The 23,324-nt window shown below is 37.4% G+C and overlaps 1 protein-coding gene across 6 annotated transcripts in view; it reads left to right on the top strand.

The window, feature by feature from the left end:
- Nucleotides 1-23,324, top strand: part of LOC129751208 (USP6 N-terminal-like protein) — a 91,344-nt gene that overhangs the window by 40,346 nt on the left and 27,674 nt on the right. For all 6 annotated transcript variants that reach the window (XM_055746578.1, XM_055746576.1, XM_055746577.1 and 3 more), the window contains 3 exons: nucleotides 10,525-11,562; nucleotides 20,238-20,558; nucleotides 20,624-20,888. In XM_055746578.1, coding sequence (XP_055602553.1) covers nucleotides 10,714-11,562; nucleotides 20,238-20,558; nucleotides 20,624-20,888 — 1,435 coding nt within the window. In that variant the 5' untranslated portion in view covers nucleotides 10,525-10,713. The remainder of the gene's footprint in view (nucleotides 1-10,524; nucleotides 11,563-20,237; nucleotides 20,559-20,623; nucleotides 20,889-23,324) is intronic.

The following is a 23,324-nucleotide window of genomic DNA, read 5'->3' as shown; positions in this document are numbered from 1 at the left end:
TCCGAGAAAACCAAATCGAGCGTCCGATTTTGAAAATTTCGTATCTCATTTCGTTGACTCATTCCATTCAATGTCGTTCCATCCAAGAGTGAAGCACTAGCTGTATTTATCACTGAAGCAGAATCTAACACCATGCTGTTGCTCTGGCCGGGAATCCAAAATAATTGCGGTTGGTTATTAACATGGAAAGTGTGTTTTTGGTTTATGTATTGTGGCTACATCAAGACTTTTGATCCGCTTTTTTGTTGAAAAGTTTTTATTGTAATTGATATTCCAGTGGAAGCAAAATTTTTCTGATAAATTTTTAATATTACCTAAAAGAGCTGAAAATATTAACTCCTGTCATTTAAAAAATGAAACAGTTCGAACACGCCATTTAGCCATGTAACATCTACCTTTTAAGAATTTCCTCAACAAAATCCCGTGTGTTCAATCTGAAGTGGATATTCAACATTATAAAATGTCTGTGTAAATGAAGGTCTTTTGTTTAAAACAGCATTCAGTAAAGTCAGTTCAGTAAATAACTGTTACCCTTCTTGGCCCAAGAATCAACATTTGAAGTTAACAAGTGAAGATAACATGAAATTTTTTAGAAAATATTCAAAGCACCGTCAATACATGAAAAGATTTTTTCCCACCCATCAATTTCTGAAAATTTGCTTTTCAATCGATTGTTGATGGACAGATAAGGTTATTTAATTAAAATCTTCAAAAGTCTTAAAAATGACCCTCAACACAAAAAAAGAAATGTGCTGAGATTCAGCCGAATAACTAAATTAAAACTTTTTTTCTCCTTTAAAGACCATTCTTTTCCTTGATTTATTGGGTGATAGCCCATCCATATGAATTTACTTTAATAATTTGCAGTATGAAAAACACCAGATCTTATTACATGACTGCTGTTTGGCATCACTTCAAGTTGTAATCAAGGTTGCCGAAAAAAAAATCTGTGTTTTTGCGAGAAAAAAAATCGGGCTTTCTGAGATTAACTCAGAAATTCTGTGATGGTTTTCTGTGAAGCAGCATAAATTTCATTAAAAAGTCTCTAAGAAATGAGTCTTTTACACACTTCACTTAAGAAAAAACAACAACATTACTAATCGTTGCATGTTTTTCAAAAATACAGTTAGAAATCTTAAATCAATGTGAATTGAAATTAACATATTTGGAAAAACGTACAAAATGTGAAATCTGTAAACATTTTCAAATTTTGTGTTCTGTAACACAGATTCTGTGATGAAAATGTCCTTAAAATGTTATGAAATTATAGATTTTTTTCTGTGATTTCGGCAACTTTGGTTGTAATGTGTTATTGTGTTGTAATAGTAATTTAAAAAAAATATTTATAAATAATCTGTGCACTGAAATTCGAAACTCCAGTTGCAGCTCTCCTTTAAAGCGTTTGCTTCTTAGTTATGTTGATATTTGGTTTGAAATACTGCATAATGCTTATGCTTATGCTTATGCTTATGATACGTACACAGCCAGATCTTGTCAGCATCCCGGTGAATAGTAAAAATACATTTACTATTCATCTTATCAAGGCCGGGCCCACTGTGCAGTATTGGACGCAGAGACGACTGGAACCAGGGGAGGAAGAAACGTGGACAACAGTACCATACGTTCCCATGTCTATTTGATATTTATTCGTTGGGAGCATAGATGCTAAGATATTTCTATGCTCCTTGGTGTTGGGCCTTGCGATTCTTCCTTCAGGGGATGGAAATGAGGTTTTTCTACATGGAGTCCAAAATTTAACAATACAATAATTAAAGAAATTTCTTTAACCATTATACACTGTTTAGTTCTGGATCCCTGTACCTTCATCTCAGGTCATCGACCATGGTTATAGCGCCATTGCTCGCTTTTGAAAAGATTTGAAAGAGCAGAGAAATTATTAATACAGCACCAAAATCCTTAGATTTTTACCACTCTAAAAGATTTATGATTAGATTCAATAACAATGATGAAAACAACGTGCGTTGCACGCAATACATAATATCATAAGTTGTGCGTTATGTTTCCAGTATGCATATTTAAATAATTCGGTTAGCATCAACTAGAATCATCAGATTAATTAAAGGCCGAAAAATTATGGAAAATCAAATGTAACGTTGTTCGGTTGTGTGATAAAGTGGTGTTAAAACAGAAAACCTGTAAAAATGTCAATGAGAAATATATGTATACAGTCAAATTTTAATTTTTTCATCGACGGTATGAATTCCATTAGGATTTGTCTATGCATTGTGTGACCAACATCTTTAACAAAGTGCTGGTGAATCTCGTTTTGAAGCTTTTTTCCCCAGATTTAAGCTTTTTTTGCCTTGAGAGCATAGGAGATGAAAGCTTAAATCTGAAAAAATAGAATAAATCTGAATCAAAGCAATCGAAAGATTCCTTTTAATTCTACCACGGTACTACAACACATTAGAGTTAAATCTGACAAAAAAAAACTTAAATCGGAGATTGTCACACAAAAGGCAAGTGTTGAGGGTGTCCATTCTACGGAGCTCTAGAAAACTATAAAAAAAAATTATTGGTTCGTAAATGAAACGCCTTGAAAATTCTTGAACAGCACTCCATTCTAAACCTCATAAAAACACATAATTCAATCTTCCAAGGTGAACTAATGAAAATGGTTCTACTTAGCTTTAATTTGGTAGTGTCAGCATAAATGTGAAAATCCGTATGCCGTCCATGCAGTTGTCCGATTGATGAAAGTGAACCATTCTATTAAAACGGAATCAAACTAGAAACACATCACAGCAATTGGTTTGAAATACTGCATAAGAAATAAAACTAGGTTTCAATCATTTAAAAAAATTCTATTTATTTTTGGAAGGTGTAGCAAAGCACATCGGGTCAGCTAGTAAATACATAAAAATCTAAAATATGGTTATTTTTGCTTGACATGTTCTGGATTTATGCTAAAAAACTGATGAGAGCCTCCCACCCTGTCCTTCCCTTCACCCCCTGCTAAATCGAGATCGTGATCTTTAATATAATCATACCATTTTTTTCGTTCTCAAAAATCCTCTTATATCAAATATAGTTCCATTGGTTGATAAGTTTGTAAGCCTTACAACAAAATTTATATGGAGCCCCCTCCTTTCTTCCCCTCTCTACACTGTATAGCGTAAGGGTCTATAACAATCGTAGAAACATATCTCGTAACCAAGTACCTTTCCATGCCATATTTGTTTCCATTTGTTGGCTTCGTTAGTATAAATTGAGAACTTATGCTTACAACATTGTATTGGGCTCACCTCCCTCCTCCTATGTACCTATACTCACTGAAAGGAGGATGGTGTGTCAGATATAATCATAGAATCATACCAAAATTATTTTCCTTAGTGGGTAAAAATGTAATTTCAAAATCCTGAAATATCTAGTTTTTCGAAGGCTTGCAAATAAACACTCAGGGTAGCTAGCGGTTGCCGGGAATACCGGGAAAAACTTAAGAATTTCATCGTGAAAACGAGAAACCGGGAATTTCAGCCCATCACAGGAAAAAATTGTCATGCTTAAAATTTTTTCACAGAATCACCGTGATTTTTGTTTTGAATTTAAATTTTACTGCCTCATCGGTGAATGTTATGTTCTCATAGTAAGAACATTTCAAGAATTGAATATTATAGATGGATAGAAGAAGATTAGAAGAAAATTACAGGTGTTGAAAATGAGCGTGTAGAAATTTTTAAGAAGCATTTTCACCACATACTTAACTTTCGGTCAAGCACGGATCAACTATTTTGAAATGTTAGAACCGGACAGGGTTGAGCCTAACACAACACAATAGTTGGTCTTGCGTGGTTCGCACCGCGAAACTTGCAGTGCGAACGAACGTCGATAGAAACATTCAGGTCAATTCACCTGAAGAATAAAGCATTATATAGCAAATGTTTGATTTTTAATTCTTCCTACGTTAAACTTTTGCTTAAAATTTCCTGCACTGAAATGTACCTATTATGTAAAAATTGTATCGAAAACAAGCTCCTTTCGAAATCTAAGGTTTTTACGGTGATACAAAATAGTATCTTACATTCAAACGATTAAAGATCAGCCCTCTCTTAGGCACGATTTTGTCTATTTTTACGAATAGTGTGATCAGGTAGACCTTTAAGATGTAAAATATCCATTTTTTATTCGCAACGCCAGTATCGTCTTTTCACCCTTTTCACATCAAATGTGAAAAAATAAAAAAAATATGTTTTCAAATTCAACATCAGATTGTTTTACTTTTCGTGACTTTGGTTGAGTGTATATTAAGCTTGCCAGATTGCTTGGTTTTATCCAGGTTTGCCCGGATATTTAATATAAAATTTGAGAAAAAGGCCCGGCCCAAGGTTATTAGATCACAAGGTTCTCTGACTTTGTCAGTAAGTAGGCGAGGAGAGCGCGGTGAGGTTCAGTGAGTTTGTTTGTAAACATCAGTAAATTTGTTTGAGCTGAAGACTTTGTTGGTAAACAAACTCCACGAACTCCGCTGTAGCCAATTCAAAATGGCTGAATCGGGAGTTTTGCATATCGTTACACCTCCTATATATACACACCCTGGTCCGGCCCGGTTGCCCGTTTTCATTTTCATTTGCCAAATCAAACGAAAAAAAAACCAAATTGTGTTGTAAAAATGCTTTTTATGCGATCAAAACGAATTTTTCGAACAAGTTTTATAAAAATACTCATCATAGGTTTTTTGGAAGCCTAAAACACGATTTAAAATCTGCTGAGAATTTTGATCAACAGAATTTTTTTTAAAGTTTTTTTTTCTTATTTTTGTTGAGTTATTCCTGGGTTTTGACCAAATTTTCCCAAATTTTCGGTTGACTGTTTTTAAATTAAACGCTCGAATTTTGCTAGGTTTTAAGATGACATAGCCCGGATTTGTCCAGCCCGGATACGAGCTGAAAAAGTTTTGGCAACTTTAGTGTATGTTACATATCATATACATATATGCATTTTTCCATAAAGCATACTTTCAAATTCAAAGTTTGATATCAATAAGTCTTAATATTGTAATTTTACTGATTAAAGTAAAACAACCATTTTAATTGGTGAAATTCTAATTTTGAAATGGCTGCGGAGTTTTATTTACGCTGATGTTAAAACTATCAATTCAGCCACAGGTTATGGCGCAAAGGTAACTGTTGTTCAACTATCATCTGGAAGGCTAAAGATCAATTCTTCAAGCATCCAAATTTTTCAAGTATAATTTTCGTTGAGGGTAGAGGCAATATTAAAATGTGAATTTTAGGAATTTTATAGTTAAAATTTAAATACAAAATGAATGCTTAATTTTTCTTGAAATACCTACTGTTTTATTGTGGTCTCATTTAAAAGATGAACAGCCTTCTACCAAGTTTTGACCATGAGACAAGGTTGCCGAAAATATTTCTGTGTTTGTTACAAATAAAAATCTGTTATTCTGTGATTTGACCTCAAAATTCTGTGACGGTTTTCTGTGATGCTGTTTTCATGAAATTTATAAAGAAAGCCACAGCCCGTGGTGTAGAGGATAGCTTTCAATTTTTCTAAGCCAATGGTCATGAGCTAGAATCCCGGTTACGGCATACATATAGTACAGCTTCTGTAAGTTGGTGGTTTTAGCATTTGTAAGATGCTAACCATCATATTCTCGAAAGTTGTCCGCTTCGAGTTAAGTAAAAGGAATCTCTTCGAGGAAACATCAAGTTTCATTGAGATCCTGTGTGTGTGTTTGTGTTCGTTAAAAAAAGTCATGTCGGATATTCACAAATTCAATCTTATTTTAATAATTCCATTGGAAAAGTATTAACATAACAAATGCAATAATCTTTCATGAATTAGATTGAAAATATGAGGTCAATAGTGATATCAAAATTCTTAATTTCAAAAGTATGTTCAAAATGCAGAAATTCCATAAGTTCTGTAAGAATTTTCAAGATTCTGTGATTTCTGATACAGATTCTGTGACGAAAATTCGCAAAAATTATGTGAAACTACAGATTGAGACTATAAGAATTGTGGCTTGTGATATAGCTCAGTTGGCAAGTTAGTTTGCTTCCTGAGCCGATGTCTGTGAGTTCGAGCCTCAGAGTAAACATCGATCACAGTTGTTGTACCGGATAAGTTTTTCAATGACTGTTCGCCAACTGCATCGTTGATATAAGTCGCGAATGACATAAAGATGTTAAAACGACTGTAGGGGAGATGAGGGCATAACGAGCACCCAGGGCATAATGAGCACTCCTTTTTTCTACATAAGTACGTATTTTCTTAAACAAATTTTAATGAGGATTTGTTTCGTTTAACCTCTAGTATTAATTTTTCACCAAAAAAGAAATATCCTTTTCATACAGAAATATTAAATAATAACCAGCAAGGTTCTCAAGTGACGAAAATATTATAATTTTTGAGCACCACCAAATAAGCTTTTATGACCTTTTAATCATCTTGATCTGAAACGTACGCACTGCAACATGATCTACACATTGTTTCTCAATTTTCAACATCATAAAATTTTTGATTTTTCACATTAATCAATTTTGAAACGCTTTTTTATTTTAATTTGTTCACTAGAGGCGAACAGAGCACTTTCAATGAAGGCATAATGAGCATTTTCTGCCGGAGAATCTAGCAGCGAATTCAACTCGATGAAGTCAACTGAATAATAGAGCTACAGCTTGGCTTGTTTTTCGTCTGTCGATTTGGCCTATTGGTAAGGTGTCGGAGAGGTAATCAATAGACTCGAGTTCGATTCCTGTTTCAGGGGATTTTTTTTGCACATACCATTCATGATTGATTTTTTTATTGTTACATTATACGGCTAATAGCATCAAAGCATCATCCGTCAAACAAAACACCAGAAACATAAAGTATGAGCATGTGTTAATTCTTAGAATTTTACAAACCGACCTAGATTATTTTGTTATTGCTTTGTTTGATAAATCTACGCCTCACCGTTTAGTGCAATCATGATCATGAATGATAAATGAAAAAAAACAAATTACCTCGACCAGGAATCGAACTCGAGCCTACCGATTACCTCTCCGACATCTTACCAATAGGCCAAATCGTCAGACGATACAAGTCAAGCTGTAGCTCTATTACTCAGTTGACTTCATCGAGTCGAATTTGCTGCTAGAATCCCCGGCAGAAAACGCTCATTATGCCTTCATTAATGGTGCTCATACTGCCTCGGGGGGTTTCTCATTATGCCTCTACAGTGACTGGTTTTCAGCTTTCGGTAAAAATTTTTAAAATGCATTTTTAAACGTTTTTATCTACTTTATAAAGTTTCATCCAAATAGGCAATAGACTATTTGAGTGTTTGAACACGAAACAATGATGTAATTCACATATTACAGCTGTTCTCTATGGTTAAATAAGCGTTTTCCTTAAGGTGGCTATTATGCCCCCATCTCCCCTAATCGTAACAAAACAAAACAAAAACTATGAGAATTGAAAGTATAAATAAAAGGGTAAATCTTGACATGAGTAAAATGCTGAGGTTGAATAAGCTTTTAAGTGATCGTTTTATGGTACTTTTAATTACTTGAGTATTTGATGAAAGTTTGGTTTTCTTCAAGAATATAGAGGTTAAAAGTCGTTCTCAATTTTATTGGCATAGAAGCACCAATTATAAAAAGTAGACTTTAGGATGGTAGAGGAATCAAACATCTGCACGAAACTGAATCAAAAGATTGAAAGATCGGATCGAAAATAAACCGATTTAATCGATTTTTCCAAGGCTAAAGAATCGATAAAAAAATGGAAATTTTAAGTTCAAAAGATCGATCCAAGATCGATCAATCCTAGTTTGCACCATCTTTCTTAGCTGTATGCTTTGGGTTAATATTTTGATGGTTAGAATATAAATACTTATTCAAAATTTTTTTTAAGAAAATTGGGTTTGGGGGGAGTTTATGCTACCAAAATGATTTTAAACAGTAAACATACCAACGCTTTGTTTAAACCTATTCATACCGCGAGGGGTCAACTGACGACAAACACCTTTTTCGCGAAAACATTCTTGTTTCTCAACCGATTTCTATAAAATTTATAGCTTTGGAAAGCTTATAATATGATTCAAATATGATTCTAAGATAATTTTCAATTACAATCATTTATTTTAAAGTTATTCAAAGTCCAAGATTTTTTTTTGAAAGATCATGTTTCAGGAAAAAGGCGAAAGCAAAACCAGATGAAGTAACCGGTATTTTATAATAAAAACTTAAACAAATCATTACTGTAACTAAACGGGGTGATATAAATAGGTTTTCTAATCAAAAGTAATACGCAAGACACGTCTGGTTTGGTTGGATACCAGAATCAAAGAGACTGGATCGTTTATTTCATCTTATCATTAGAGACTCGCCAGCGAGGTTCTCAAGTCGACCGTGTTCCCAGAAAGGGATTGGACCTTTTAATCGAAGGTCAGGATACTATACCAGAAAATTTGCGATAATGCTTACTTGTTTTTTCGTCTCCTTTCATCCGTCTTCGTGTTTAAAATGGCTTTGAGATATTATCGCCCGTCTGCCAAGCAAGAATTTGTGCAATTTTGCAAAATTATGAAGTAGGGGAGCATAAAGCAGAGAAAAAACAGTATCTGAGCATTCGAAGGGTCAAAAGTCTGTGTTTTACAGACAAATCAAGGCACCGGTCAACCCAGCTTATGATACATACACAGCCAGTTCTTGTCAACATCCCGGTGATTAGTAAAATACATTACTACTCATCTTAATTTGGCCGGGCCCCCTATGCAGTATTGGACGCAGAGACAATAGGAACACAGAGAGGAGAAAATGTGGACAACTAACAGTACCATATATTTTTTTTTTAATCGTAACCAGCATCACCCGTAATGTTAGGCCAGCATCTCCAAGAGTTTTATTTTCCCTTAAATACTTGTTTCAAGAAACTTCTCATGTTTACGTGTGGATCGTATCTCTGCATCTATCTGTTAAGTAAACGTGAGTCGCTTAAGTTACTTAAGGTTCGGCAGGACACCTTCAACATTCTGTGGGGGTCGGTTTAAAACATAAATTTAAGAGATTTAGTTACCTGAGGCAACGAAATGAAAAACTTCAGTTTCTTTTAAAATTATAGGTCAGAGGTGTTACATCATCTCTCTGGTGCAATTTCTGAAACCTGTTGTGTCATAAAAGAGAGAGTTGCTGAGTAGCACCAAACGAAGTTCTAGGCGACTAATTAGACTGCCCCACATTTGTATGAGAAATTTCAAACTTGTGAAATGTTATGCGACGTAGGCTAAAATTGGTCCTAGGCCTAGATCTCAGCCAAATTTGTGCCACATCTTTTGAATACGGTTTTTCTTAAATTCTTTTTGTTTCATTCGAAAACTGCAAAACTTTTTGGTTAGAAGAAATTCTCTTGTCAACTGGCAGCGCAAATGGGACGAGGATGAGTTGGGTCGGTGGCTCCACTCGATTATCCCAAAGGTAAGCCTTAAACCCTGGTTTAATAGATTGAACCTGAGTCGGGATTTTATTCGTATATTTTCCCGTCTCATGTCCAATCATTATTCCTTAGACGCGGTACTCTATCGTTTTGACATTGCTGGCAGCAATTTGTGTAGTTGTGGCCAAGGTTACCATGACATCGAGCATATTGTCTGGTCGTGTGAGGTCCATCTTGTCGCCAGAACGAATTTAATAGATTCCCTTCGGGCCCGAGGAAAACCACCTAACGTTCCGGTGAGGGATGTGTTAGCTGTGCTAGATTTGGACTACATGTTCGAAATCTACTTCTACCTTAAAGCTATCGATCTGCGCCTTTAATCCTATATTTTCCTTTCTATCATCTTTTTCTTTAAACTCAAAGTGTTCAGCTAAGCAAACAATGTAAAAACAAAAACGAGTTTGGCTCCTTAAAACCTTAAGGTATGAGCCGTTTCAAATAAAGAATTATTAAAAAAAACTGCAAAACTGGGCTAACTTTTTTAAGGGTGGTATTCATGCGTCAAAATGTTCGACGCAGGGCCAAATCAATAGTGAATATCACTCTTAAAAAGTTAGCCCATTTCTTGAAGCCTAATACTTTTTTTACTTAACTCGAATCGAAATGCAATCTTCGGATGAAATATATGCCATAATTTAGGCGTTATTGAAAACCGTATTCAAAAGAAATCGGCCGAAGGGAACCAAAGTTATTGATGAAAAATTGGATTTTCATGTTCCTCCCGAACAAAATGTCTCAAAATCCCAAACAAACTTCAGACTCATTGAGCGACCCTTTCGTGTGTGGCCCAAATTTGTCTTGAGATCTTGTACTAAGCCTAGGATCAATTTTAGCCCGCAGTGCAAAATTTTTTCAAAAGTTGGGTCATTTGGGGCACTCTACTGTTCATGCGAATACATATATTGATATCGAGGGGCTCTGTGTATTGGAAACGAGGAAATTATTTGAAAACTCACTTAGAAAGCTTTCACCGTTTTCGACGAATTTAAGCGTTATCCTTTGTCAAAAAAAAAGAAAAATCTAAAACCGTTTAATGATAAAGCTTTATTTTTTTCTTTTCAGGTCGTGGACCGATTCTGTGTAACTTGCCCAACGAGAGCATGTCAACGAGAATGCTAGGAAAGGTACCGTTGCACACTCTCTTCGGAACAACAAAGTTCAACAATTGTACTCGAAGGTAGAATAGAAACAAATTTCATACATTCGGGATTCTCGAGAGGATTATAAACTTGCCAGAGCCACTTTGCCAGCATGATGTCCGAGGACGATATAAGTAACAAGAGATTGCTTCTCGAAAGGGCCAATGCCGAGAGGGAGTCCATATTCAAACGGTACGATCGCGGCCGAAAGGATATAGATATCGATTTTTGGGATGACCCCGCCTTTAAAGTTTATACCCAAGCCGACCGATATGGTTTTCTTCAGCCGGAAAAGGAGGAACAAGCAACCGACGATCTGGACGAAATCCGACGGAAACATGTCGAGGTGGAACGGTGCAAAAAATGGCTAAAAATGTTGAAAAGTTGGACCAGTACGGCCACAAAGGATCGTCTGCAACGGCGGGTGTTAAAGGGCGTTCCGGACCGAATGCGTAGTGTGGTTTGGAGCAAAATGTTGAATCTAGAGCAAATGATACGCGATAATGCGGGTGTGTACGATAAGATGCTAAAGTTTGCCCGTCAATATAGCCCGGACATTCGACAGATCGATTTCGACGTCAACCGGCAGTTTCGCAATCACATCAACTACCGCGAACGATACAGCGTCAAGCAGCAAAGTTTGTTCCGGGTGCTGGCCGCCTACAGCATGTACAACATGGAGGTCGGCTACTGCCAGGGCATGTCAACGGTGGCCGCGGTTCTGCTGATGTACTTTGATGAAGAGGATACGTTTTGGGCGCTAAATGCGCTACTCTCCACCGAACGTTACGCCATGCATGCCCTGTATGTGGAAGGGTTTCCCAAACTGATGCGATTCCTGCAACATCACGATAAAATCCTCACGAAATGTTTGCCCAAAGTAAAGAAGCACCTGGACAAGCACGGAGTCGATTCGGTTCTGTACTCATTGAAGTGGTTCTTTGTGATTTTCATCGAAAGGGTGAGTAAATATTTTTTAAGCTTACCAAAGAACGTTCGAAAGGGATACCGTTATTGAAAGTCATGAAAGTTGTTGCTCATAGTGTATATTTTAAAACATGTATAAATTAATTTTTATGGTACTTTCGAAATTTAACATCTACTCATTCGACTGCGGGATCGGGAACGGGATCGAACTTGAGATCGAGAGTGGGAAGATCGTGAAGAGCGGGAATAGGATCGACTTCCTCGTGGGGAGCACGCCCTGCGTCTTATTGGTTGGTAGAATGCCTCTCGTATGAAGGGTAACTTTTGTTCCGGGGACAGTTTTCGCCACGCGGATGCTCCCTGTCGAATGACTTCAGTGGGCCTGAGACTGCAATGCGATTTCCGAAAGGTTCTTAGAAAGTTCACGTACGGATTTCTAGATAATTTTCCTGGGCGACAGCTTCCACCGCTTTTGGGAGAAGCCGCGGCAGTCTTCGTAGGGGCCATACCACGGAGCTAGGAATTTCGTGTCACAAAGATTGCAATGTATGAAGTCAAATGAAGATTTTCACTTCCGAATTGAACCTGTGGTTGCTAAGTTTTGTCACAATAACATCGGGTAGCTTTGAAATCTTCAAAATTATCGATAGGGTAAAAGTTCATCTTTTCATCATCAACTGTTGTTAAATATCGACCTAAAATTATTGCACAATCTTTGATAATAAATAAATATCTACTTTTTGACGGTCGCCATTGAAAGATTTTTTTTTTTGCAAGGATTTTCATCCGTTCGGATGATTCATCCCGACTCCGTCCGTGTCTAGTGTGTGTGTTTTTTTTTATTTTTATTTTTTTTTATTTTTTTTTAAAATTATTTAAATTTGGTAGCCGGTTTTCTGAAGGAACTTTATCAGTTTGTCTTCTTCATCGGGGCAGTTGGAAAGAACTTCTCGAAAGCTTATGCCTAAATCGAAGAATTGTCTTAGGCTTTCATGGATGGGGCAATTGATAAGAACATGCTTGACTGTGAGTTGGCAGTGACATGAAAAGCAGATGGGAGGATCCTTTCGATCCATTAGGTAGCTGTGGGTAAGGAGAGTGTGCCAAATGCGTAGCCGTGTTAGAGCGCGGCGTTCCCTGGGGTTGGGACGATCTACCCATCTAAGGGGGCTGTTTTTAATCTCCCGGAGTTTATTGTTCTGTATCGAACTCCATTTGGCTTCCCAAGCGTAGAACAGTGTGTTTTTGATTGATCGGTAGGCGTCTTGTTGAGGAATAGGTAGGGAGGGAGGAGATAATTTAGTTCCTTCGGCCGCAAGTCAGTCTGCGGCTTCGTTCCCCGTTATACCTGCATGTCCAGGAATCCATATAAGGCTAACCTTCTTCGAAAGAGCCTCGTCTGAAATGCTCGATACCCAGGGATGTTTTAAGTTGCCGGCGAGGGCCGCATTAAGAACGCTGGCGGAATCGGTGAAGATAACGTGGGAGCCAACTTCTGGATTCAAGTTACGTAGAGCGTTGAGTAGGGCGTAGGCCTCTGCACTAAACACCGAACAGTCAGCAGGCAGAGCAAGACTTCTGTTGTTGGAGCCATCATGGATCCCACATCCCACTCGATGATCATCGGTTTTGGATCCATCTGTGAAAATATGAACATGAGAGCAGTATTTTTGTTCAACCAGAGGTCGAAAGTGAGGTAGCACAACTTGGGGAGGTTGGCCAGCTTTTACTTTATTCAGTAGACTTAAGTCGATTGAAGGATTTTTATCGGACCAGTAACGGAATCTTGTAGCTTTTCTTGGACATATGGGAGGGATACGCGAATCATTTAGCTCTTGTAGTAAGGAATTGGTACGGATTACAATGCAGGCATTTTCAGAGCCACCCAAGGCTAACCATCGCAAAGACTTCGAAGATAGGTGTTGGGCAATAAGGAATTTGAAGGGCATTTGGCCACTTTCAGCCATTAGCGATAGTATAGGATTGGTTTTGAAGGTGTTTCCAATTGTTCGTATGCACTCATTATACAGAGGTTCAAGTTTTTTAAAAAGAGTTTCTCCAGCTCTACTGATAAAACCCAAACCGTACAGGGAGTCTGGTAGCAGCCAACCATGAACAAAACGGAAGAGGTTCACGATGGGCTAGGCTGGTTTTATTGCTAAGGATGCGGAGGATGTTAATTTTGTTGAGGGTAGCTTTACGAACTAGGTTCAAATGACATTTAAAATTGAGTTTATCGTCTATCCAGACACCTAGTAATCTAAATGAGTGAACTAGTGGAATCGGTTGACTATTTAAGGTTATCGAAGGTAATTTTTGAAGTTTTTTTCGGTTTGGGCCAAGGTGAATCAATTTAGATTTTGTTGAGGAGAAATTAAAACCAGCTGAAGGCGCCCAGGCGGCAATACCATTAAGGGCTGTTTGGAGTCTTTTACGAGCCAGACGGGCAAACGGGGAGATGGAAATAAGGAGGATGTCATCAGCATAGATAAGGGTGTTGATGTTACTTTGGATGAGTTGGAAAATGGAGTTGATAGCTATCAGGAATAGGGTTGGGGCAATTACGGATCCCTGAGGAACGCCGGTTTGAATGGGTCTGGGGCTAGATCGATATCCATTGATTTGTACTTGTATCGATCGGTTGGAAAGGAAGCTTCGTATGTATTGTATCATGTTCCCTTTCACGTCCCAGCTGATAAGGTTATTGATGATAGTGGTTCGGTCGACTTTATCGAACGCTTTAGCTAGATCGAGGGAGAGAACTTCGATATGCCGGTTTTCATTAAGGGATTCGTCCAGGAGGGTTTCAAGGGTGCCAAAGTAATCATCGGTTGATCGACCAGGGAGGAAGGCATATTGCCTTGGGTCGAGACGGTTATCTTGATCCAGAAGAGCTTGTAGCCGGCGATTTACTAGTCTCTCCATTATTTTGCCGGAACAGTTAAGAAGGGTTATGGGGCGATAATTATCCACGTGATGGGTGTTTTCTTTGGGTTTCGGGATAGGGGTTACTAGGCCCAGTTTCCATTCGTCGGGTATAAAACCTTCTTTCCAAATTTTGTTAATTAGTTGGAGCAAAATTAATTTGACAGAGAGAGAAAGGTTTTTATAAAAGGGGTACCCCAGGTCGTCTGGACCGGCTGAATTTCCTTTTACTTTGTGTAGAACAAACTCCAGTTCATCCAACTTAAAGTCGGTATTGTAGGGCAGTAAATTGTTGAAGGAACTATCTTGGTTAGTAGGAGAGTCAGGGAAAGAGGAAGATTCAGCATTAGTAGAGGAGATAGAAGAGAAGTGATAGCTAAAGGTTTCGGCTATTTGAGATGGATCACTTATATATTGTTGGTTGATCAATAGGTGAAAGGAATTTTTACGGGTTTGTCCATTTAGAACACGAATTTTGTCCCAGACTACTTTAGTGGAAGTATCCGGATGTATTTCTTCCGTAAATTTTTCCCAGCTTTCACGTTTGGCTTTTCGAACGGCAGATCGACAAGCAGATCTAGCTACTTTATACAATTCGAGGGCGGAAGACTTTCTGGGATCATCATTTGGAATTCTTCTCAGAGCTCTCAATCTCTTTCTTCTAAGTTTTACAGCGTCGCGGACATCGGAGTTCCACCATGCACCAACTGCTGTTTTCCCCGGGACCCCTTTTGTTTGAGGGATACTGTTTTTAGCGGCTGTATGCAATATTTTCGTAAAGACGGAAAGAGTTGAGGGATTTTCAAGTAGGATAAGGTCATCAGCTGTACCAATCAGCTTCATTAAATTTCCATCGAGGACGAGCAGAAACCTCAGGGGTGGAATGTTCTACCTTGATAAGTAGCGGAAAATGATCGCTACCATGTGAGTCATCTAAAACTTGCCAAGCAAATTTGGAACTTAGTTCCCATGAAACAAAGGATACATCTAAGGCAGACATATTTCCCGTAGCTGGGTTCATTCGGGTGGGTAAGCTGTTGTTGAGAATAGTTAGGTTATGGGAGAGAATAAGTTCTTCCAAATATGAACCCTTATTTGTAGTGTGATTACTTCCCCAACTGGTACAGTGAGCATTAAGCTCGCCCATAATTAGAAAAGGGGGAGGGATTTGAGGGAGTAGATCGTCTAGTTTGTTTTTAAAATCCATGAAAGGCATTTGCGGTGGAATATATAAAGAAACAACAGTTATGTTGAAAGGGTGGTATAGTTTGGCACAAATAACATAGAGAGTTGAATCGACTCTCACAAGATCGTATGGTATGTTCGCTTTAATAGCAATTCCTGCGCCTTGTTTGATGTTCGAAGTCGAGTCGGAAACGGTGTGGAGATGGTAGTTTTTAATAAAATTTTGGGGAGGAGATGACTTGGTGAGAATATCTTGGATGGCAAAAACAGATGGAGAGTATTTGGATAGAATGTGCTGAATTTCGGGGAGTCTCACTAGTAGACCCCTTGTATTCCACTGAATTGCGAAGTTCAATGGTTGTTTTCGTGTTGGGGAAGGGTATGGGCATGGGGTCCTTTACAGTTGATGCAGTGTGGTACTTTGTCACATTTTGAGTGGGCATTGGGTTCCCCGCAAGTAAGACAAACTTCACTTTGTTGGCAGCGCAGCTAAGTATGTCCATACTTGCCGCACTTCAGACACATGAGCGGACGGGGATAATAGGGGCGGCTTGAAACACGGATGTATCCGAAAAAGATGTGTGGTGGGGGAGCTGATCCTTTGATAGTCAGCACCATGGTGTCTGTTGGTTCCTCCTTGCCGTTAACTTTTCGGATAAACCGGTAGACTTTCGTCACGCCTTGGTCAGCCAAATATTGTTGTAACTCCTCGTCGCTAAGGCCAGCAACATCCCGGCAGGTAGCGACGCATTGGGAAACGTTGAGCGAGGGGTGGTCGGTGATAGTAACAGGGGTATTATCAAGAAGCAGGGAAAGTTTTTTCAACTTGTTGGCTTGATCCTGGCTCCTAACCTTAAGAAGGTAGGAGTTACCGCCATCGCACAGTGGTCCAAAATGCGAAAAACGTGATCGTTGCTTATAACTTTTTTAGGTCACATTTTAGCATATCGGTGTCTTCGGAGAAGTTTGTCAGTAAAATCAGCTCTATAATAAAAAACTATTATTTTTCTGATTAATCCCCCTACAAGTGAGATAAAATTGCTAACTTCTCTGTTATAGGTTTTAGCTCTTTGATGTCTTCGACAAACTTGTTATAAATCCAATTTTCTACAACTTTGTCTCAGATGCCAAGTTTCTAAATTAATTATTATCCGAGATATCGGCCAAATAAGAAACTTAACCTCTAAAAATCAGTTTTTTGATGATAACTTTTTTCAGTAAATTTTAAGTTTAATAAAATGTTCCACAAAGTTGTTTGTCTTACTAAAATACACCACTTCGTTGAACATTTCAAGTTTGTAAAATGTGATACTACAGAGCTATGTTAAAAAGATTACTGAAAATAGGGCTTTTTCACGCCTTATTTTACAAACACCGGGCAACATCGGGCAGCCCGCTTTAGATGCAAAATAAAGTCGAAGATTTTGTCTACAAGATGCAGGTGCAATCGTCAGTATCCACTTGTATCCAAGCGAGATACATCAATTTTACTTTTCCATGTTTGCATTAAAAACATCGATTTCTATGAAAGCACATACAGCGCATTCTACTAGGTACGTGTGTTTTCTTCTAGCTTTTCCCTGCGCGATGTCAGAAGCAAAGGTTTGGAAGCGCATTTGTATTATTAGCATCTCTAGCTTGTAGAGGATATCTATTTTAATTGAACCCACAATAACCTGTACTAATAATACAAATGCGCTTCCAAACCTTTGCTTCTGACATCGCGCAGGGAAAAGCTAGAAGAAAACACACGTACCTAGTAGAATGCGCTGTATGTGCTTTCATAGAAATCGATGCTTTTAATGCAAACATGGAAAAGTAAAATTGATGTATCTCGCTTGGATACAAGTGGATACTGACGATTGCACCTGCATCTTGTAGACAAAATCTTCGACTTTATTTTGCATCTAAAGCGGGCTGCCCGATGTTGCCCGGTGTTTGTAAAATAAGGCGTGAAAAAGCCCTATTTTCAGTAATCTTTTTAACATAGCTCTGTAGTATCACATTTTACAAACTTGAAATGTTCAACGAAGTGGTGTATTTTAGTAAGACAAACAACTTTGTGGAACATTTTATTAAACTTAAAATTTACTGAAAAAAGTTATCATCAAAAAACTGATTTTTAGAGGTTAAGTTTCTTATTTGGCCGATATCTCGGATAATAATTAATTTAGAAACTTGGCATCTGAGACAAAGTTGTAGAAAATTGGATTTATAACAAGTTTGTCGAAGACATCAAAGAGCTAAAACCTATAACAGAGAAGTTAGCAATTTTATCTCACTTGTAGGGGGATTAATCAGAAAAATAATAGTTTTTTATTATAGAGCTGATTTTACTGACAAACTTCTCCGAAGACACCGATATGCTAAAATGTGACCTAAAAAAGTTATAAGCAACGATCACGTTTTTCGCATTTTGGACCACTGTGCGATGGCGGTAACTCCTACCTTCTTAAGGTTAGGAGCCAGGAGCCCGGTGTTTGTAAAATAAGGCGTGAAAAAGCCCTATTTTCAGTAATCTTTTTAACATAGCTCTGTAGTATCACATTTTACAAACTTGAAATGTTCAACAAAGTGGTGTATTTTAGTGAGACAAACAACTTTGTGGAACATTTTATTAAACTTAAAATTTACTGAAAAAAGTTATTATCAAAAAACTGATTTCTAGAGGTTAAGTTTCTTATTTGGCCGATATCTCGGATAATAATTAATTTAGAAACTTGACTTCTGAGACAAAGTTGTAGAAAATTGGATTTATAACAAGTTTGTCGAAGACATCAAAGAGCTAAAACCTATAACAGAGAAGTTAGCAATTTTATCTCACTTGTAGGGGGATTAATCAGAAAAATAATAGTTTTTTATTATAGAGCTGATTTTACTGACAAACTTCTCCGAAGACACCGAAATGCTAAAATGTGACCTAAAAAAGTTATAAGCAACGATCACGTTTTTCGCATTTAGGACCACTGTGCATCGGTTGGGTGGGCACCATCTATTTTACCAATGGCTTGGTCGATCGTTTTGGCAATAATGAATGGGTTTGGTAATTTTGCACCGGAATTCGGCTTGATTACCAAAAACTGGATTTCTCCAAATAATCCTTCTGGGTCCATCCATACAGGCACCGTTCTTCTGTTGAATGAACCCGGTGGTCCGGTTTGACCTCCCCAGGGAGGATTGGAATCCATCTCAAGATGGAACAGCTACCACAAATAATGTTATTGTGATGAATTAAAATCAATAGCACTCGCGAAAACTCAAACGAATTGGATGTCCGTGTTTTAGAAAGCACTAACGCGAACGAATAATAAACTACGAGAACGATAGAAAAAACGTCTGCACGCGACGACACACAGTGCAGCGTCCCATAGACAAAAATAAAAAAATCGAAATTTTTATTTCACCAAATCAAGTAGGCGGTGCTTTTCATATATGTTTGAAGTGTGCTGCATGTGTATAAGTCATCACTTGGGAGCACTTATATGCCTGTATCAGGCTTATATTGTCAGATAGTTTCAACGCAGCTCGTGCACAGTACTTTTTCTTCAGAAAATAATACTCAATTTAACTAATTTTTCTCTAATCTGTTAGTGACTTTTAATCGGGTAACCGCAATGGAAACTGAAGAAGCAAGTAAGTAGAAGATATTAAAGGGGTTATCTCTGTGATTTATGTCCATATATACAAATATAAAGGTGTAATTGATAAGCTTACTTTATATTTCAAGAAAATGGACATTCAAACTTCAATTGGACATTACAAAAATATATACCAAAATACCTCTCTGATTTTTTCTCTAGTTATCGTTTATAGTATCCTTTAAAAGCTCCAAGTGGTTTCAGCTGCCCGAAATTGCCCGTTTTACAGATATTTACGTTTTTCTAGATGATGTTTTGATTTTTGAAAATAACGATTTTTCACTAGTCTTGTTTTAAAAGGTGGTACAGACTGGTCGTTCCAAGCAAAAAGGTTGATTATTCAGTTTTCTTTCACCTCAGATATTGGAAATAGAGGGCAAAAATACTGCATTGGAAGAAATATCTTAATTTGTGCAAAAATCGTCGTTAAACACGTGTTTTTCGTGGTATTTTAGGTAAAAATGGCGTTTAAGCTACTTTTGCGATCATGAAAAACAATGTTCTCGGAATAAATTTCTATTTTGATCTGAATGACATATTGTTCAAAAGGTAAAATAATTTTGTATGATTTTTAATGCATATATGTATATGAGTCACTTTTGTGAACATTGTTTTAACATACGCCATTCATGCCAATAATAGCTCACATCATTTCCAACAACTTTCTATATGACATGTATGAGTAAAAGTGCCAAAAAACATCAGTTTTGATTTTTGTCCCGGTATTCCATACATTCAACGCACTGTGACAGTTCGAGGCGGAATCGCCATTGAAAGATGATAGGTTTAAATTTATGAAGAGTTTTATTCAAAAATTGGGCTTATGCTTAATATTCAATGTTCAATCAATCACTTTTAGAGTGTTGTGTTCCTTAAGAATGTTCTTCAGGTTAATCACCATTAAGCCGTAACCACAGAATGATAATTTTCTTTACTTGTTTCCCCAACATCCACCACAAAGATACCATTCGGTCTCTGTCTTCGCGTGTGGGACATCTACATGCTGTACGGCGAACGAGTGCTGACGGCCATGGCCTACACCATCCTCAAAATTCACAAAAACAAACTACTCCGGATGAAGGACATGGACCAGATCACCGAGTTCCTGCAGACGACACTGCACAAAGATTTCGGCCACGACGACGACACTGTGATAAAGAATCTGCAGCTGGCGATGATCGATCTGAAGAAGCTCAATCTGGACAAACTGCCGGCACCGCCAGCCACCGAAGGTCCCAAGTATCCGTTCGGCCAGTTTATTGAACCAAGCCTGGACCAGAAGGTGCGCCGAGTTAAGATTGTGATTTGATTCTGTATATTATTTATTGCCTGTTTTGCCTTTTGTAGATCGGCCATCGGCACGAACAGTTTACCGAGAAAGAGACGGAACTGAAAGAGATTGTGCTGCACCGGAGTGAATCGAAAGACGCGGCCGATGACGAAGATGACGACGACGGGTTGGAGAATGAGCAAAGACGGCGGAATGGCGACGCGGTAGAGATCGTGGATATCCGTGTCAGCGACGGGCGAGATCTAGTGAATGACGAAGATGATCGTACCGAACGAGACTGTGATGATATCACCGAGGACACGATCAGCAATCTGCACACAGGTATGTCTTTGTTATCATTGTCGTTCAATACCGGACAACATCCGGTCACTTCCGGTCGTTGTGGCTACTTGGAAACTCATTTATGAGTGTCATTGCTGTATTTTATATGTTTAAAGTGCGTTGTGTGTAGCTTTGGGTTGATGATTCTAGAAAGTTTGTGATTGTTAATAGTTTTTTATCGTAGCTTCTGCCTGCATGCCTCAAGCAGTGTGTACCTGTAAGTTGTAAATAAAACAGTCAGCTCAGTTCGCTAGATTTTAGTTCGTATCGCTAAATTTTAAATTTGATTTCACATATCTACTGATTAAATTCGATAAACGTGCTCGAAGACTTTTCCAAATTTTCCGAACTTTAAATTGGTCAAAACGTTAGAAATGATTTAGATAGATTTGCTTGACTAATTTCAAACTGGTATCGCTTTGGGTTTGCCATCCATCATTCGTGTGTGTGTTCATTTGTGCATTTTTATTCTTCAACTTTTGCTTTGAAAGTATGGTTTCTATGAATTGTATTATGTTGTAGTCGGTAGAATCGGTATTAACAATTATTCAGTCAGTTAAGTTCAGTAAGAAACTGAGCTGGTATTGCTATATCAGGGTTTGTTAAATTTGATGGTCATAAGTGTTTCGTAACTGTTATTTTTATAATTTTATCTAACAAATTTTTGTTCAAACCAATACGTCAAAAAAAAGAGAATTTCGATCATCAAATCGAGAATATCGATGCTATCATTTCATAATTAAAATTTAAACATTCATCAATTTATATTGGTGGAATACCGTCAAACGGGGCATCATGCAACAGCGGGGTTCGATGCAACATTTATATAACACTACATTGAATCAATTTTTAATTTAATGTATTGTAATAAAGTTATCTTTTAATGATAACAAAATGATGATGACATAATTTCTCGCATCTTAAGCTAGTTGTCTTAAGTTTTTTATTTTTATGTAAAATTTGAAAAATCGAGCAATAAATGTACATATTTTAACATGTTTTGAAGTCGAAAAAAACTTTACCCAGTATGACGGATCGGCTTGATAAAATTGCCTACAAACTTTTTACAGGTTTCCTCATGTTATACCAACATTGTTGGTGTAAAAATATTTTTCGAACAATCACTCAATTTTTTTAAATGAATATTTTTAAAATTCAGTTAGGTGTCTGGGGTTAAATGCAACAAAATGCAAATCAAAGAAATACCTTGTAAATCTCGTTTCCATGTGTTGGAATATGATTTTTTTCCATCACGCGTTTGTAAACATTAAAATTTCATTCATCCAAACATTTATTTTTATGATTTCAGCTTGTAGAATTTTTCGTAGTATTATTTAGCCCCTAAATGTATGCAGCATCCTTATTTTCAGAAAAAAATGTGAAAATTTGTTTTTACAGACCCAAACACTACTGCAATTGGTATTGTCATGCGTAATGGTCTTTAAGGCATCGCAAATATATTAAAAACTATGAATTTTCGTACGTGTTCATAAGATTTTTCATTAAAAACAAAGTTTGTTGCAAGTTACCCCATTTTCTAAGGAGGGTGAAAATCGCATGTTTTTTTTAAATTAAAAATAACTGAAGAAACCAATAATTTTTTTAACTACGCCAATTTGATGCCCCAGCATCCTTAAAACTTTTGATGCATAAAGGATACGATTAACTGTGAACATAAGTTTTTTAGAAGCCATTGAAGTTGAAAATTGTTGCATGTTGCCCCAGTTGACGGTATTAGTTTGTTCAGGTGTTTCCGGCTACTTATATTCATTGCAAGGGGCATTTTGAAAAGTTTAGCAAAACTGCAAATTTTCCCCTTTTGTGATTTTGACTAAGTTTGTTTTATTCAAATTTCTCGACGGTGTCGTCCGGAGTGTGATATTATATTCCGACATCGAATTTATTTATGGAATATTTTCAGGGTTCTTTTACGGCAAGGATTCCCTTTCAGGATTATTCTGTTAGAACTTGTACAGAAGACACAGATATTTCTACAATTAAATGCTAGACTTTATATCTCACCACAAATGTGAGTCCAGATTAGGGTTTAAACGTACCCCCTAAGATCGCATTGCTTTTAGATCGAGGTTTAATACGAGGCTATTGACCTTCCATATAGCATCTGATTTGAAAAGCTTCAAAATCCTCAGCTTTTTAGTAGAGTTTGGCTGAACATTTCTCCCTCTCACTCTTTTCGCGATCGTTTAAAAATATTCTCAACGTCCAGAGTTATCAATTTTCTGCTACTTAACCTGGACCTGGAGGAAACAAAGATTGCATGGTCTTCCGATTTCTCCGTATCCACGCAACTCGGTCGCACGTCCTTGTGGGTACATCTGTTGAGATCGTCCTACAGACACAGAAAACTCGCACGGCTTTCAGCGCTCCGTCATTTGGACCACAACTGTGAACAGTTTGGTAGATTCCAAAGGGTCA

This window comes from Uranotaenia lowii, chromosome 3, assembly GCF_029784155.1.
Source record: "Uranotaenia lowii strain MFRU-FL chromosome 3, ASM2978415v1, whole genome shotgun sequence".
Taxonomy (NCBI): domain Eukaryota; kingdom Metazoa; phylum Arthropoda; class Insecta; order Diptera; family Culicidae; genus Uranotaenia; species Uranotaenia lowii.
This window is presented reverse-complemented; position numbering and strand designations above follow the sequence as displayed.